The sequence below is a fragment of the Periplaneta americana genome, chromosome 4, assembly GCF_040183065.1.
Source record: "Periplaneta americana isolate PAMFEO1 chromosome 4, P.americana_PAMFEO1_priV1, whole genome shotgun sequence".
Classification (NCBI taxonomy): Eukaryota; Metazoa; Arthropoda; class Insecta; order Blattodea; family Blattidae; genus Periplaneta; species Periplaneta americana.
Window position 1 is genome coordinate 136,813,710 of NC_091120.1, and position 16,701 is coordinate 136,830,410.

Sequence of the window (16,701 nt, forward strand, 5' to 3'; positions counted from 1 at the left end):
AGAAGCGACAAAGTGGAAAGAGAAGTAAAAGAAGAAAGCAAAATAGTAGAAATGCTATGAAGAGAAATTACGAAGTGGAAAGAGAAATAAAAGAAGAAAAGAAAGTAATAGAAATGCTATGAAGAGAAACGACGAAGTGGAAAGAGAAATAAAAGAAGAAAGAAAAGTAGTAGAAATTCTAAGAAGAGAAGCGACGAAGTGGAAAGAGAAGTAAAAGAAGAAAGGAAAGTAATATAAAATGCTATGAAGAGAAGCGATGAAGTGGAAAGAGAAGTAAAAGAACAAAGGAAGGTAATATAAATGCTATGAAGAGAAGCGACAAAGTGGAAAGAGAAGTAAAAGAAGAAAGGAAATTAATAGAAATTCTATGAAGAGAAACGACGAAGTGGAAAGATAAGACAAAGAAATTTAAGAAAGAGAGATAAGGTAATTCCGGGAGAGTTGCCCCACTTAAAGATTTTATCGTTTAAAAATTAAATAAACCAAAGCAGATATTTTATTCATGTGTTATAGCAAGTGAAATACATTAAAGTTTTATGTAAAATATGAAACAATCGATAATTCGTACACAATAAGTGGTAAAATAAAGATTAATCAGATACGATATCACTGCAATATACACACATATAGGGGAGAGATGCCCCGCTGTGGTAATTCCCAAATTACACTATTAATTTGATAAATAACACTCTAAATAATGTTGCTTATTTTATTTTTGCAATAAGTTCATTTTCTGAGCTAGTTTTTCAGTGTGACCACACATATGGCACTTAGCCCACATGTTATGGAACTTCTTGCAGAAAAGTCACTGAATCCAATCAACAACTTCCTTCATTTGATAAAATGTTCAAGGCACTCAACAAAGTAGGAACTATCTACTTTGTTTCATTTGACGACACTCTCTTCATATTTTCGCCAAAAGTGTCTTCTATATCTACTAGATTTTGAAGAATTTGACTTTGAGCTTTTTGGAACTGGGAGGCTTTCAAAGATGGTATTTCCATTTTTATCTCCACCTGTAACGCGTTCTACCGATCGCTTTCTTTTGTTCACAGCAAAAGATATTGCTCGCACATAGTTTATTTCATGAAGGGATTTGAAAGGAGTCGCTGTCGCTGAATTTTCCATTGTGGCACTTGAGCCGAAATTACAACTTCTTATCCCGTTATCATCAGAACTTGCAGCCGATAAAGTTTTCTCTTCTTTGAGATTTCCTGAAGAGGCACAGAAAGGAATTTTTACAGCTGTGTTGTTGATTGATGCATCATAAATACTGAAGAGGTGCTCAGGAACTGCATCTGGATGGAAAGGATAGAAACCTTTGGCTCGAAATCCAAATGACCTCTCTATTACTACCAACGCAGCTTTCTAGATGGATAGTCAGGCTTGCTTTTTATAAGCTATCCATTGCTGTGATTCTCTTCTTGAAATAATGCTTGAGAGACTTAAAATGTTAGCGATCAAGAGATTGAAGTGCCTGAGTTGCATAGGTTGGTAGGCAAACAATTGTGATTCATTATCCTCATTCTAGCACTTTATGTTATATAAATGTGCTGAATGTTCATCCAAAATTAAGAGAATCTTGCCAGGATTCTTTCTTGGAGTAAAATTTTCCTTCAATCGCTTCATAAATAATTCTGACGGAACATAGGACGATTTTGGATTGATATAAACCCCCGTTTCTGCTAGGAATCCGTCAAAAAACTTCCATTTTCCCTCTCAAACATTGCCGGTGGAAGAAATGTTCCCTCGGAATTGCAACATGTTATGACAGAATCACTTCCACCTTTTTCGCTTGAAGTTAAGACTTGAACATTTTTGGATCGCTTTTTCTCAACCACTTTTCCTTCTAAATTTGTTTAGTTGGATGCCACTTTCCTCTATTTTATGTGGCTTTCCTACAAATTGCCTTCACATAGAGTTGTTTCCAGTAGGTCAAAATACTGCTTGTCTCGACATACCTTGACCTCTTCAGAGAGATGGATGATCCTTCTGACTGCCTGACAGGTAACTCAAGGTTTCGCTCTAGGAAGAATTGCAGCCATTGGATGTTTCTTGAAGACTCCACTAGATTTCAGTCGGTTGATTGTTCTCTAAATAATTCCATAACAATGCGATGCTTCATTAATTCCCAATTCCCCAAAAAGTTACAGTAAGATCGAAGAAATCTCTGGGATTGCATTGACTAACGTTTGGTCGTGAAATGTGTCTTTCAAACACAACTTTGGACATCCCTTAAAATTTTGAAGGCCCTCAACTTTGGGCACCTATTGAAAATGTCGCTGCAACAAATTTAGAATATCGATATTCCTTAAAATGTTCATGGATTTCAACTTTGAACACCTCTTGAAAATGTGATCCTCTAGCAAGTTTTGGCCACCCTTTAAAATTATTGGCCTCTAATATACAATAATTCTATTCTAATATAATAATTCAATTAAAATTCCAATAAATCAGCAAGGACACTAATAATAATTAGTAATATCACTCTTAAGTACATGGGGCGTCTCTCCCTCAAACAGGTGAGGCATCTCTCCCTTTAGCATGACCATTACGCCTTATGCATTTCAGGGTAACCGTAATGGACAATTACTTATTTTTTTTTTTTTAGAATGGAGTACAATGCATGTACTTGTCAAATATATTGGATTAAGCAACATATACATAGCCATTATCCCAATTACGAATTTTGAAAAATTATAAATATTATAACAAAGCCTGCGAAAAACAGCATTTTCTTTTCCTATTCACTTTTCACACACAAAAAAAACCGTCATAAAGATTGCACTGCTTGCCTTCGAGGGTGGTATACGAATTAAACAAATGGTCCCATGGTCGATTCCTTAGAGGTTTTGAGATAAGGAGAAAATGAGGGTGGGGCGACTCTCCCCGTGGGGCATCTCTCCCGGAATTACCTTACGTGAAAAGAAACGTTAGCTAAGCTATATGAGTGATGGAGAAATAAGAGATATGAAGTACAATATCTTAATTATTCTGACAATGCATTTCCCACAGCGGCACTTACAATGAAAACATTCAAATAAAATTTTCTGAATCACAAAGTGTTTTAGGTCTCTACATAGACGAGTACCATGGGGCATAATTTATTACATCAAAAAAATATGAATATATTGAATTAGGCTATGTTATTGAAAACGTTATATGGTGGACAAATATGGCCGTTGGCAAAACACTTACTGAAGTAGGAAACTGAAAGCTCTTGAAATAGACTAACAGGAAAAGTGTTTATAAATCAGGTTTCTTCAACCTTTGAAAATTATAAGAGTGTGTTATTGCATTTTAACTGTGAACTTAACAGTTGAAGCATTTTTTCAACTACTGTTAGTACTAACAGGCTGTCAAAACCCATGTTAATTATTCAATATGACTGGTGTGTTAGATGCTGAACTTTTATATCTTGCTTATTTAGAAAATGATATCCATGAATACATAAACAGAGCGGATGATTTCAGTGATTTGACAGACCAGAAGTTCATACAAAGGTATAGGCTATTTTCTACCAAGCCTCACTTTTCACTTTCAACGTAGATCCGTTTGTTTGTTTATTTTCAATAATTGGTTTATACTACGAAATTATTTCCAGCAGAAGGCTTCTCTCGAACGAAGAGAAATTAGTCCAACGATTTCTTTTTGTTCCAGTGTTTTCCATTTCACAGCAGCAATACCAATACGCCCCTCCACGCTACTGTGATGCAGACGACGGAAAGAAACAGAAATCTAACCTGAGAGATTAGAAATACTTCTATCCTCTCTGATTCAAACAACGAAAACAAGCGAGAATCGCAATTGTCAGAGTTCAGAAAACAGATTCGTTACAGGTTATGGTTAAACTCCAGAATCTCTGGTCCTAACAGAGAGTTAACAAACAGAATGTTAAAATGTTAAAGTAAAGTAACAGGATTTTATACTTTTAACTTACAGTTAATTAACGCTATGTTAGGTGCATTAGGGAAAAATGGTGTAGTAAAGTGACATAGCAAATTTGAAGTTGATACTCAACTTAAAGGCTGATTTCTTTTAAGAAAAAAAAATTGAAAGATATTTTTAGTTACATTATTTAGCAACGCTATCAGTTGTGTGATTTTCTAGCGTCAGTGAAATTGTTGAATACAAGAGAGTATTTCTCTTTTTTTTTTTTTAGCGATGAGTCCAAATATTCACCGTGAAATTAAATTAATATCAGTCCTACAGCTTGGGTTAACCTCGCAAAGACCCGACCGGGATTCGAACCCAGAGCACGTCTCTTGCTTCTTAACTTCAGGCAACGCCGATGGCTGAAAATAAAATGGAATATAATTGAGGAGAGGGAATGTACTAAAAATAAATACAGAGTGAATCAAAAGTCTGGAACCATATACATATCTTCCATATGCTTGATTTTCGATTACTATAGGTGTTACCAGTATTTGTAGGCCTAAGACCAAATGCTCTATTAGTTGCACATTCGATTCTAGCGCTCATCTATCTCAAAAGCCGCCATTTTGAATGCAACTTTGAAATTTTAAAAGGAAGGAGGATCATGTAGGTACTCTAAATCATGTGAAATTTTCTGAGAAAAACAATGATGCAATCCGTTTTGAGATATCTCTAATCGTTTTTAAATTAATTAAAGATAACTGTCATAATGACACAAACATCAGTTACTGCATCTACAGGTATTTTGGAACATGGTACAATACTAAGGAGGCTTTGGAATAGTAATATGCGTTACAAGAGCGGTATGTTGGAAGTTTTCATGTTCGAGGAAAAGTTTGAAAAAAGCGAAACGTAGTTGAGCTTTTTTAATTTCCGAGAATTGAAAGAAAACATACCGCTCGTATATCGTACATCATTTTGTGCGAATATCGTTTATTATATACCTGAAAGAGGAATTTCTAATTAGCTGCAATGAAATCCCCATCTTGGTTTCTGTTCAATGACGGCAATTTTGGAAAACAAAAATATCTATCTTCAACATTGTTGCTTTAAAATGTTTTCTGTGTTTACTATACTCCAGCAGGCCGTGATATACGTCTGTCTTTTTTTCCCCCCAGTCTATAAATGCGAACTTAAAACAAACGACTACCTTAATGTTACATGCATCACGAAATGCAGTAACTTTAGTGGAGTTGTAGAGTTTACTTAATTTTTGCAAATATTTAAAAACAATAATTAACAATGCAATTTAGGTGAAATTGCAGTGGTAAGTTTCCAATTTATAATTATTACTATATTGAAGGTCTCTAAAAATAATATGTTAAAAGCCTAAAGCAGTAAAATGAATATGTCACTTAAGCGGTAAGAAGAGGGAAATTGTTATGTGTGTTCGGTTGGGAATACTGAATGTGGAATTTTAGACTTACCGCGGGTTGGTTTTGTGCGGAAACCAAGCAAATACGCACGATCTCGCACAAAAGGTATTTGTATGCAATTCTGGTAATTAACTTTTCCTGCTTTACTGTTTGGTTAACTTGTGACAGTTTCAGTGCATTGTTGTGATTATTTGAAGCTTTCCTATAACAAATTTCTTGATTTTCCTTTGCCAAGATGCCGTCCAGTAGCTATGAGTTGTTCAAAAATGGAACTCACAGAGAGTGAAAAGTCAAAACGAAACTAGCAAGTCGCGCGTGCAAACGAGTCGAATGACAAGTTTCGAACGAACGAAAGAAGCGGAGGAGTAGAAAGACTAGGATAAGCCGGGGAGTAGGAAAATGAGTAGCAGCAGCGAAAATTTCTCTCTCCCACTCTGAAGAGAATCTCTCCGACAACCAGGAGTAAAAGCTATATTCAACAGACAGCTGAGGCATAAATAAGGAAAAGTGATTAACAAATAATGCAAAATATTCAATAATATTAATTTATTCATGTATTGAAATAACAATGTAAAACTTAAATAATAAAATAATACAGAATTCATTTAATATTTTATTTGCTTATCTATTTCAATAGTTAAAAAAAAAGTATGAAAAATTATAACGTAATGAAAGATTTGCGTAGACAATATATTCCCTATTTTATGACAAATATTTAATTTGTGCTTTTGTTTCATGTGGAAGGAATGGCTAGTTACAGCTGAATATAATATTGCAAACTGTATTCCTTAAAATTAATTACCGTAAAATTCTTACAAAATTACCAAAATTGAGTGTTTCGGGAAATATTAAAACTTAATAATTAATCCTCTTAATGTTGAATGGTTGAATGGTTGCTTGATATATTTATTGTAACTGATTAAAATACAGTAATCCATAAAAGCAAATAATTATTTAAGAAATTTGGGTAATGCAATTTGAAAAATATGAATAATAATGAAAAATAACTTCCTTGTGAAGAAATTTTAAAGAAAATCTCAAACCTTCCATCATTTAAGTTACATATTCTGCTTCCTAATACAATCTTTAATTGTAATTGAACAATCTTATAGTCTAAATAAGCAGATTTTATTATTCGTTAAGATTGTTTTGTTTGTTTCCTACGTTTTTTTGGGAAACATTCAATATTCAGTTATTTGCTTTTTCAATATCACAAGCAGTTATCAATTATTAATTTACGGTTAAAAAATGTTTGACTTTTGAAGTTAGTACAGGTCTTATTGAGTGCTACTATGAAAAACACAATTACTTTTTTCACGTGCAGTTTCGGAACAAAAATTGAAATAAAGAACTACTGTTAACATATTTCACAATTCTGTATAATAAGTAGACATTTTTCCATTCAGTGCGTTCAACAGATATTAATCAGACAAATTTTAGGCTTTAGGATTGTTTTAAGGAAAAGTATTTTTAAGCCATCCTACGACCTTCGATATGCTGAGATTGCAGATATTTTACAAGATTTACTGGTAGATCTTATGCAGAATATAGACAAAATATTGTTGCTTGTTCAAAAATAAAGGCGAATATATAAGATATTTTAAGTTACTTAACAAAATTCGAATGCTTTATCATTGAAATTGTTTTTTCAGTTTTTAGAAACATCAAGACAGTTTAGAGACAAACTTTCTTTCGAATAGTATTGCACGTGGCAACAGAATAATGGTAGCAATAATGATAAATACTGCTGGCAGTTATAACAGGAATACTTCGCAAAAAGCTGTCCCAAACACACTAATCATTCAGTAGAAATTTTATACGAACTTGTCAGAATTGGAACTCTGGACAACGGCATAGAAAGTCGGCGCTCGAGTCGTTCGGATAATGGCACACCAAATTAGAAGCTATAGATTAAGGGTAGAATATTTTCTCAAAACCTTAAACATACCCAACATGATAATTTAAATACTCATTCATCGGAATTATTCAGATTTAACGTTTTAAAATGAAATCAACATTATCTAAATCTACTCGAAATTTAAAATGTCCAGGACAAATGAAAGGTTCAGAACTATAGTGGGCCAAGCACCATTTACTAAAACCGTAGAAAACAAGGGTTAAAATGAAGTTATCATAAATCAATGGAAACATATAGCAAGTAATATAAAGTATGCACATTAAAACTAAATGATATGTCAATCTTCATTAAACAATGGTATTCACTTAACTTTAACCCTTGCTTTCTCAGTTTTTAATAAATGGCGCTTGGCCCACTATGGCTCTGTACTCTTCAAATATAACAAATGCTTTATCAAGAATTCAAGGAATATTTTTGTAACAAAACTTCAAATTTTGTTTTGTATTTGAGAACTGAATTAAAACTCTGATACATTTTCAGGTGTTGATGTTGCATTTAAAAGACATCCAAGTATAACATGATCAATACATTGCAAAAAGGAAAATTCTTGCAATACTTGCATTGTCAACTTTTTGTATGATTGTGTACTGTGGTTAAATAAAAGTTGTTTTAACAGGAAGCAGGAAATATGTAGCTACTTATAATGAAGGTTTTTTAACAAACGGCCATAGTTGTTCTTTTAGCGGATTTACCACTTTCATTCCCACAAAGTGAAAAACTTGGTAACGTTTTAAATTTCTCGTTACATTGGAATCTCACTTTTATTAACATTTATGTAACAGGAGGTGAAACACAAGGAAGACCAGTTTGTACGATTCTACCATTATTTTCAATTGGATCAGCAGAAATACAGTATCACAGTCATTAGACAAGCGTGTTTTCTGTATGTGCAGTTGTGCACCTAGATATGTCTTTGCTAAATGGCAACCTAGAAGTCATTTATATATACACAGAGTGTTAAGTAAAATGTTTTACAAAATCCGAGGTGTTATAAGGGATATAAAACAAGTAATTTGTAACCCACGATTGATGGCATCTATTCGTGATATTACAATTCTACACTAGTTCTAGGAAGCTTTGTGCTTTTATTTTGTCTTGCTGCTTGGTTTGGAATTGTGAGCGATTTCCTAACCATTAACGTTTTATACAAACGTGACAAATTAATCAAGAAAGGCGTACAATAACACTTCGTTCAAGCCGTATTAGTCACTTATAGTTTATAAATCTCCAAGAGAGATTGAGAAGGATCATTAATAAAGAAGATAAAATAAAATAAACTAAGAAATATATATATATATATATATATATATATATATATATATATATTAAATTATATCGGCAGGCTGCCTATTTTGATGTAGAAGTAAAGTATAAACTATAATCTTTGATCCTGTGTTGTAGATGCCAAATTACTTGTATTAATATCGCGTATAAACCTTACGATTTTGTACATACTATTCATTTACACCCTGTATTTTGAAAGAAATAAATATAATATATTAACTCGATAAAATGCTTTTCATATCAAATCACAATTGAACAATTAAGAGAAATATTAAGGTTACAAAGATATTTAAATAATTTGTCATACAGATACTGTACTTGCAACCTGTAATAAGTTATAGGCTATATAATTACAAAATAAACAAGAATATTGGCAATTACTTTTATCTGTACAAATATACATTGTCTGTTTACAAATAATGTATTTAAAAGCAATAGTACAACCATGAAAACATATGAATCATCCATATGTGTCAAAAATAATTAAAAAATGTTTCCAAAACATTTAATATAATTTAGTGTGAGCATTTTACATCTACAGCTGAGAAACAACATATAATACATTTTTAAATATTGAAAATAACTTTAAAGCTGCCAGAATATGCATTAAAGGATTATGTTCGATTTTGACATTTAATTATGAAAAAAGTAAGCATATTTTCTGTTGATATAATTATAAAGGGTGTAATACAAGTACAAGAAGAGTACGTAATTTTTAAGTTATTCTGCTGAACAAAGCCGACACAAAAAGCATTTTACAAAAAAAAAAAAGTTCATTTTAAATATCGTAACAGTTGTGACATTATGAAAATATATCATTCTATGTGATTCTAGTGTTTTCGTAAAGTAAACTTTACGATAATGAGGAACTATGACTTTTTTAATTTTACAGCTTTTTACGTCCACATTTGTAAATTTATATTTTATGTTCTGAAGATCAAAAGCAACACGAATGCAAGACTTGAAAAATATTTGTATACATATCTTTGGCGAATTTCATTGTAAATCTGCAGCATTTTTTACTAATAGAAATTCAATTCTTCAGGTTTTAGATGAAACCTTCAGTTTACAGAAGTTTATATGTCATTCGTAATACATAGTTTCACAGTTCGTATATGGCGTAAAATAAGATAGATTCACAAATAATATTATCACAATAGTTTAACTGAAGAAAACAGTATTAACAATAGATGAATTAAAATAAACTGTTTTAATGCTGCCCGCAGCTCTTTTATTATGCAGAAATGTTCCATATTTCTTCACAATAAGTAAACCCCGAGGAACAGCTCAAACTCGCTAGTTATCACATTGACTTTGATGTATAATTGTTTGTGCTTTTAATTTTCCCGTTTACTTCACAGTTTACTTATGTTGCATAACGCAGTTATGGAAAATATTGTTGCATAATGTAGTTATGAAAAATATTGTTTCAGTTATAAAACACACGTCAGAATATTCCGTCAAGTAATTAGTATTTCTCAGATTCATTCCATGAATTTTGTTACAATGAAGATTAATTTCACTTTTTAATAGCCGCCGAGGAATCCGATGTTAAGGATTAAAACATTACTCTGTTTCCCGATTCTTGCTATCAGCAGAACCTTTTTCACATGCTTTAATTTTCACGCACGTGACAGAAATCTGAGAGCGTACTTGAAAGAAAACTCGCTTGCACATCTTGCCACTTCGGGCCAGGAAGTGTACGTCCGTACATTCTCAACAAAGACATCTCAACACCAGAGGCAATTAACTAATCGCCACTGGTAATGTACGAGTCAGATTAATCGCGGTTTCAGAATCATATCCAAAGAACCTCGCTCAAATATATCTGGTTCGACTTTACCAGAATAAAATCGTTGAGCTTTCTTTGACGATTCTGAATATTTTCATAAAAACCCAAAACTTAGGGCAAAAGAAGATATTCGCAAAGCTACCAAAAGGCAGAGATCAGATGTTGAGGCAACGGAGTTTCTTGGGCGGCACTCTTGACGTGAACTGGAAGGAATCAGGCCTGACAACGGGTTCGCCGCCAGCGGCTCCTTCGTCGTCGGCGTCCTCCAACTCGTGTGGAGGTGTTCTGGGAGGAGATACCGGCAAGGGAGAGCCTCCCATTAGTGTCTTTAAGCATAGGTTCTGTTCCTTTATCCGGGACCTGACCAGGAATTCTAAGGTGAACAAGTGCTCGTCCATGGCCTCCGGGACGTACTCGTGCATGAAGCCCGCGAGACGCAAGAGGTACTCCACGTTGTGGCCGCTGGGGCCGCTACACTCCACGATCTGACTGGCTATCTCCGTGAGGGGCGCGTCCCCGAGCCACAGCCTGTTGTTCGGCGTCGCGACGTAGAACATGGCGGGGAACGGAGTCTGGTTTCCGGAGCTGTCGCTGCTCTCAGAATCTGAGCTGGAGGAATAGTATGGCGACTGATGAGGGAAGAATGTGGTGAGCTGCACGACGTAGCCCCCCAGTTTGCACTCCCTTGTATCCAGATATGGCAGGGCAGCCTCGCCTCGGACTTCGAATGCTCGACCCCACACTATGCTCTGCAACAAGAACAGAATATTTGTTTCAGAACAAATTCATCCTCGAAGATCTGTAAATGGACTATGTCCTCTACATGTGAATTCAAAATAACTGTATCAATATAACATAAATAATTGTAACTATAAAACATAATGCAGTACTGATATAAAAGAGAAAGAATGTAACGGTGGATTGTGGCTTCTTATCTCAAAGAATGTTTGTAAATTTCGAGCTAAACAGGAAACACTAACACCCATCCTCTGGTCTTCGGCTTCTTAATTCCTTCTTTCGCTGCTAGATGGCAACCCACAGAACCAGATCAGAGTGTCTGTTTTTTTTTTTTCACATATATTCAACAGATTTACGCTAGCCCACTGTTGATACACATTAACAGCATAGGCTGAGAGAGAACAGTTTCCTGGGGGGGGGGGCAAAGCAAAACCATAGAATCCTCATATAACGGGATTATGGGGGGACATTATTTACCTCCTCCCCCCGTTACAGCTTAACCGTGGTACAGTATATCGAAATATGATCATTTAATAAAGGTGTTTATGGGGGCATGTTTCTTAAAGAGTTACATCCATATCCGCGATGTTTCGGATCGAGTTGTGTAGGACTTGAATTGTAGGACTACCACAAATTATAATAGAGCATAACTTAAAACAATTTCCTTCTTTCTGTCTCTCGTACAGAAACACATGCATACATCAACAAAACTACATAACAATGCTAACAGAAGCTATGAAGCTTATCTTTCTGAATATATCATATTAAATGTAAATCTTATTTTATTTAATCTCGTATTTAAGTTATTATACTTTTCTTTTTTCTGCATTGTTGTGCAGTACATTATTCATATTTCTCCAAGTGGCGGCCTGAACACATGCAGACTTCTAACACATAAGTGCAGGCTGTTACAAAAGAAACATTACAATGTTTCCATTCCTCAAATGTGGCATAGCAATTCTTATAGATTCAGAAATTTAAAATAAATATTATAGTCCAGACACATGACCTGAAGATATTAATTCGTCACTTTCAGCACAGTAACTTAAACATAAATAAAAGCAAAAACGATCTTTTGAATTTAATATTTTCTAACGTTAATATAAAAAAAGAGTTGAGACAAGTGTGGGGGGGGGCAGTGCTCTCCATGCCCCTCCATAACTCCGCCTATGATTAACAGTTAATTCCATTATACTGTCTTTCTCAACTTCATGTATCTATTTTGTTTAATCTTTCTACGTTGTTCCTTTCATTCACATAATTCTGATCTGTAGCCCTCATATAGAGAGAAAGAAACTGACCACCCTACCCCATAGTTGCCTCACAAGTGGTGCCTTGATGGTATCACTTGTGAGGTTCAGACCTGTCTTCGGACAGCTGACTAAACAACAACAACCCTCATATGAAGGGTTCAGAGCCATAGTGGGCCAAGCGCCATTTATTAAAAACGGAGAAAGCAAGTGTTAAAGTTAAGTGAATACCATAGTTTAATGAAGATTGACATATCATTTAGTTTGAATGTGTATACTTTATATTACTTGCTATATGTTTCCATTGAATTATGGTGATAACTTCATTTTAACCCTTGTTTTCTACGGTTTTAGTAAATGGCGCTTGGCCCACTATGGGTCTGGACCCTTCATATGATCTTTGTTCTTATGCCTTTGTAATATTCCGCTTTCCTGGTACCACGAGTGACGTCAAGTAAACCTACAATTTCAGAATATTACGAATATTCTCTTTTGCACCTCGAACATAGACTTTCAAGGCAGGGTGATATTTATAAAGCTATGACCAGAATAAATTAGGAAGCCTCTCAGAATAATTGGGAAAACCAGTCATTTAGGGGGATTTGGAACTGAAGTACGACTATTTTCCGTAAAATATTAGAACAACTATGTCATTGGAATTTGATTTACTTGTAGAAAATATTTTGCAAAAATACGTCACAATCTATTTACTAGACTAGGCAGATAGCTTCACTGGCTGTTCTCAGCGAGGAGGGTTACATAACGAAACTTGCAACATGTTATTTTGATCTCTTTTCTTGAATATGCAACAAATTCCTTCAAAATAAATCACGCAGCGTTTATCTTGTTTATCTGTAGTGGGTGTGGAATGTAGCATACGCGTGCTTGGATCTCCAGTTTCTTGAGGTTATCGTGCAAGGTTTTCAAACAAAGGTCTTGACCTCGTCCAGAGGTCACGTGGAAGCAGATGATGTTCCTCTGCGGTTTGCCATACTGTCAGACACACTCTGGTACCCTTAATTTGACAGGGATGTACAAGAAAATAACAAGTCTAAAGATATGAATGCAAGTAGTAGTGACCAGGTTCGATTCCTAGTATGAAAAAATCTTTCTCCTTCCTCCCCTTCCTTTGTGTGGTTTCTGTGCTCTCTTAGGTATATTATGGTAGTTAATAACATGTTAACATGGCCAGAAAGTCACAATATTTGTAAACATCCAGTCTAGTTCAATGGCGACTCGTGAAATGTTTTGTTTGTAGCATATGAGACTGACGATTGATGACCAAGACAGAAACTAATAATAATAATAATAATAATAATAATAATAATAATAATAATAATAATAACAACAATAACAATAATAATAGAGCATGCGCAATTAATTTCTTGCTACAGTTAAATTCTTCTAAATAATCAAATATAAATTCAGACATTCTTTCGCCAGTCCTGTCATCTGAAAGTCCTATTAATTCTTGTGTTTTATTATAAGTCCAGCACTCTACCACTGTGTTGGTCAAGTCCGGGGAGCAGGCAAAACAAGTTTTCCCCGGGTATTCCCGTTCCCTTGTGATATTCCAAAAAATTCTCCATCATAACTACTGATTAGGAATGTAATGTAGGCCCACAGCCTGTGGTGCATTCTGGATAGTCTCTGACGAACTAAGTAGTCTACGCTTTTCAGCACTAGACACATCTATGATCCCGCTTGTATAGTCGAGGTGAACGACGATAAGCTAAGGGCCCTGCCATTAGAAAAGGAAATGTCACGGTACTTAGTGTAGCTTGTCGGATTATTTATATCAAAGAACACGCAATCGATTATTCTGAACTCGAGGTACGGGGGATAAAACTAATCGAGGCTGACGGATTTTTTTAGAAGGAAGAAAATTTAAATCATAATCACTCTTTCGTCCCTTGCGTAGCTGTTTGGCTTCAGACGACATACCTTAGAACAGAATTACAAAATGAGTGCTGGATCGGGCCTTCATGGCGGAAGAAATATTATCATTAAATCAGGCCAGTGTATGGGATCGGTGGCCACCTAGAATTTGATGAATTGGAGAGATACAGGAGGTAATTAAATTCGGTTTCGCAAACCAATTATAACAGCTGTAGTTGTCATCGTGCTAACAAGGTACTTCCGTGCAGGTTGGATAATGTGATCCTTTATTGAGGTGTGTGGATGTGAAGCCAGCAGTCGGCTGTACGCAAGGCCCTCCATGGGCTGCCGCGCCATGGAATATCTGTCAGTTCATAAAAATGAACAAATATATAATTCTAATAAAGATTGTTGAGACAAGTAATGGAATCATAAACTCACTGTCCAGCATCATTTGCATGTTACAAACCTGTCGACGTATTAACATGAGGCGCCAAAATTGGTAACAGGGCATCGATTAAACCGAGGAAAGTTAAGAAGAGCCAGCAGCATGTAACATCCAGTGTTCGGCGTAAGAAATAGTAACAACGACAATTTATTTATTCTGATGTCCAACCAACCAACCACCAACCAACCAAACCAATCACATGACGTGACGCATAACTTTAGTTATGCAATTTTTTTCAAGTAACACACCAAAAGAGGTGTTTGCCTTGTCAGGATGTCACATAAAACATGAGGAAGTCAGCCTCCAATAATACAAAATCATTTGAATACAAATGCTACAGATACACAACAAAAATTATTGGATTAATTGGCTAGTAAAGCTTTTGGACGTCTGTGTGGGTCTATAATATTATAGTTTCCAAGAGCGTTGAGAAGTGGATTTTTGATGCTCCTGTAGATATCTGCCGTAGAGATGAGTGATGCGTCGGATTATGATGCTTTGAATGGATTCTAGACCAAGGGCCTCATGAAGTTGGGCGATGGGAAGTCCACGTGGTGAATTTGTAATCATTCTTGCTGCTCTGTTTTGCACCCGTTGGATTTTTAATAGATGAGTCTTAGCAGCAAAACCCCAAGCTTCGCAGACGTACAAGATGGCGGATCTGACGAGTGAGTAGTAAAAGTTTTTTTTTTTTTTTTTTTTGAGTGAAAGTTTAGAGCTGCGATATAGTGGATAAAGTCTCAAAAGTTTAACATGCGCCTTGGCTACAATCGTGTCTATATGCTGTTTAAACGTGAGCCTTCTATCTAAATGAATGTCCAAATATTTGACACTAAGTTCATAATTGATGTGGTTTCCGAATACACTGATGCTTTGAGGTAGTTAGAGAATATAACGGCTTGAGCTTTAGCAGTATTAATGTTAATTCTACATTTCGTAAATCAATCTTCAAATTGATGAACATAACCTTGGAGAATACGGATTATAAAACGAAGACTCTTAGCAGAATATTAGACAAGAGTACCGTCGGCGAAAAAGGCAATTTGACGATGTCCATCAGGCCTTCTCTCCCACATCACCAGAAATACAAATACAACAATAGAAATAAAAAAAATCACACTATAAACAAAGTAAAGCCACACAAAAATATACATAGGTTATAGTCACACAAGTAGTACGACCTTATCAAAGAAACTTCGAAAGTAAATCTCGACTAAGGTATAAAATGAAACAAAGATTAAATTCAGATTTTAGACGTTACTACATGATATTTCATTCTTAATATCGATCTATCGTATTGTTAAATCCAGACGTTGCAATGCAACTTCATTCTATTCTCGAAAGAGAGCTGATATGCACAGGAACAAAATAAATGAAAGCGTTAGAATACCCAGAATTCTATGCGCTCCGTAGGGACTGGTCAGTTCACATGATATCATTACATGCAGCACAGGCATTACTATCAATGAAGCCCTGTAATCTTACAACAACGCCGATAGAATTTACATCGAAATGCAATTTTCCATCGCTGCAGCAGCATAGCGTAATAATAAACGAAAGGAAAAAACCATCACGCCAATTCAATTGTGATTTACGTGACGAAATATGAAATTCTTATCAAAGATTCGAAACCGTTCTCACTGGATGTTTAGAAATTAAGTTCCTTAAGTATTGTTTGTATTTTAAACTATGAAATATATTATAAGAATAATGCCATTTAAAAAAAATTAATCTCTACATTGTAGTAGTAGTAGTAGTAGTAGTAGTAGTAGTAGTAGTAGTAGTAGTAGTAGTAGTAGTAGTAGTAATGATAATAATAATAATAATAATAATAATAATAATAATAATAATAATAATAATAATAATAAACTTCTTGTTGTTTAATCAACTATTCAAAAACAGGTCTGAACCTCGTGATACTAATAAGGGACCATTTATGAGGTAACTAGGCCAGAAGATAATAGGGCAGGTGGCCAGTTCCTTTCGCTCTCCATCGCCGGTTAGCTACATATTACATTAATCCGCCGGTTAGCTACATATTACATTAATCAGACTTCAGATGCATACAAACAATAACTGTT

General features: G+C 34.8%; 1 protein-coding gene across 1 annotated transcript in view; it reads right to left on the bottom strand.

The window, feature by feature from the left end:
* Positions 1 to 5,843: 5,843 nt before the first annotated feature.
* The window catches only part of LOC138698218 (glutathione-specific gamma-glutamylcyclotransferase 1-like), a 72,503-nt gene continuing 61,645 nt past the window's right edge, over positions 5,844 to 16,701 (bottom strand). The window contains exon 3 of the mRNA XM_069824009.1: positions 5,844 to 11,055. Coding sequence (XP_069680110.1) covers positions 10,462 to 11,055 — 594 coding nt within the window. The 3' untranslated portion in view covers positions 5,844 to 10,461. The remainder of the gene's footprint in view (positions 11,056 to 16,701) is intronic.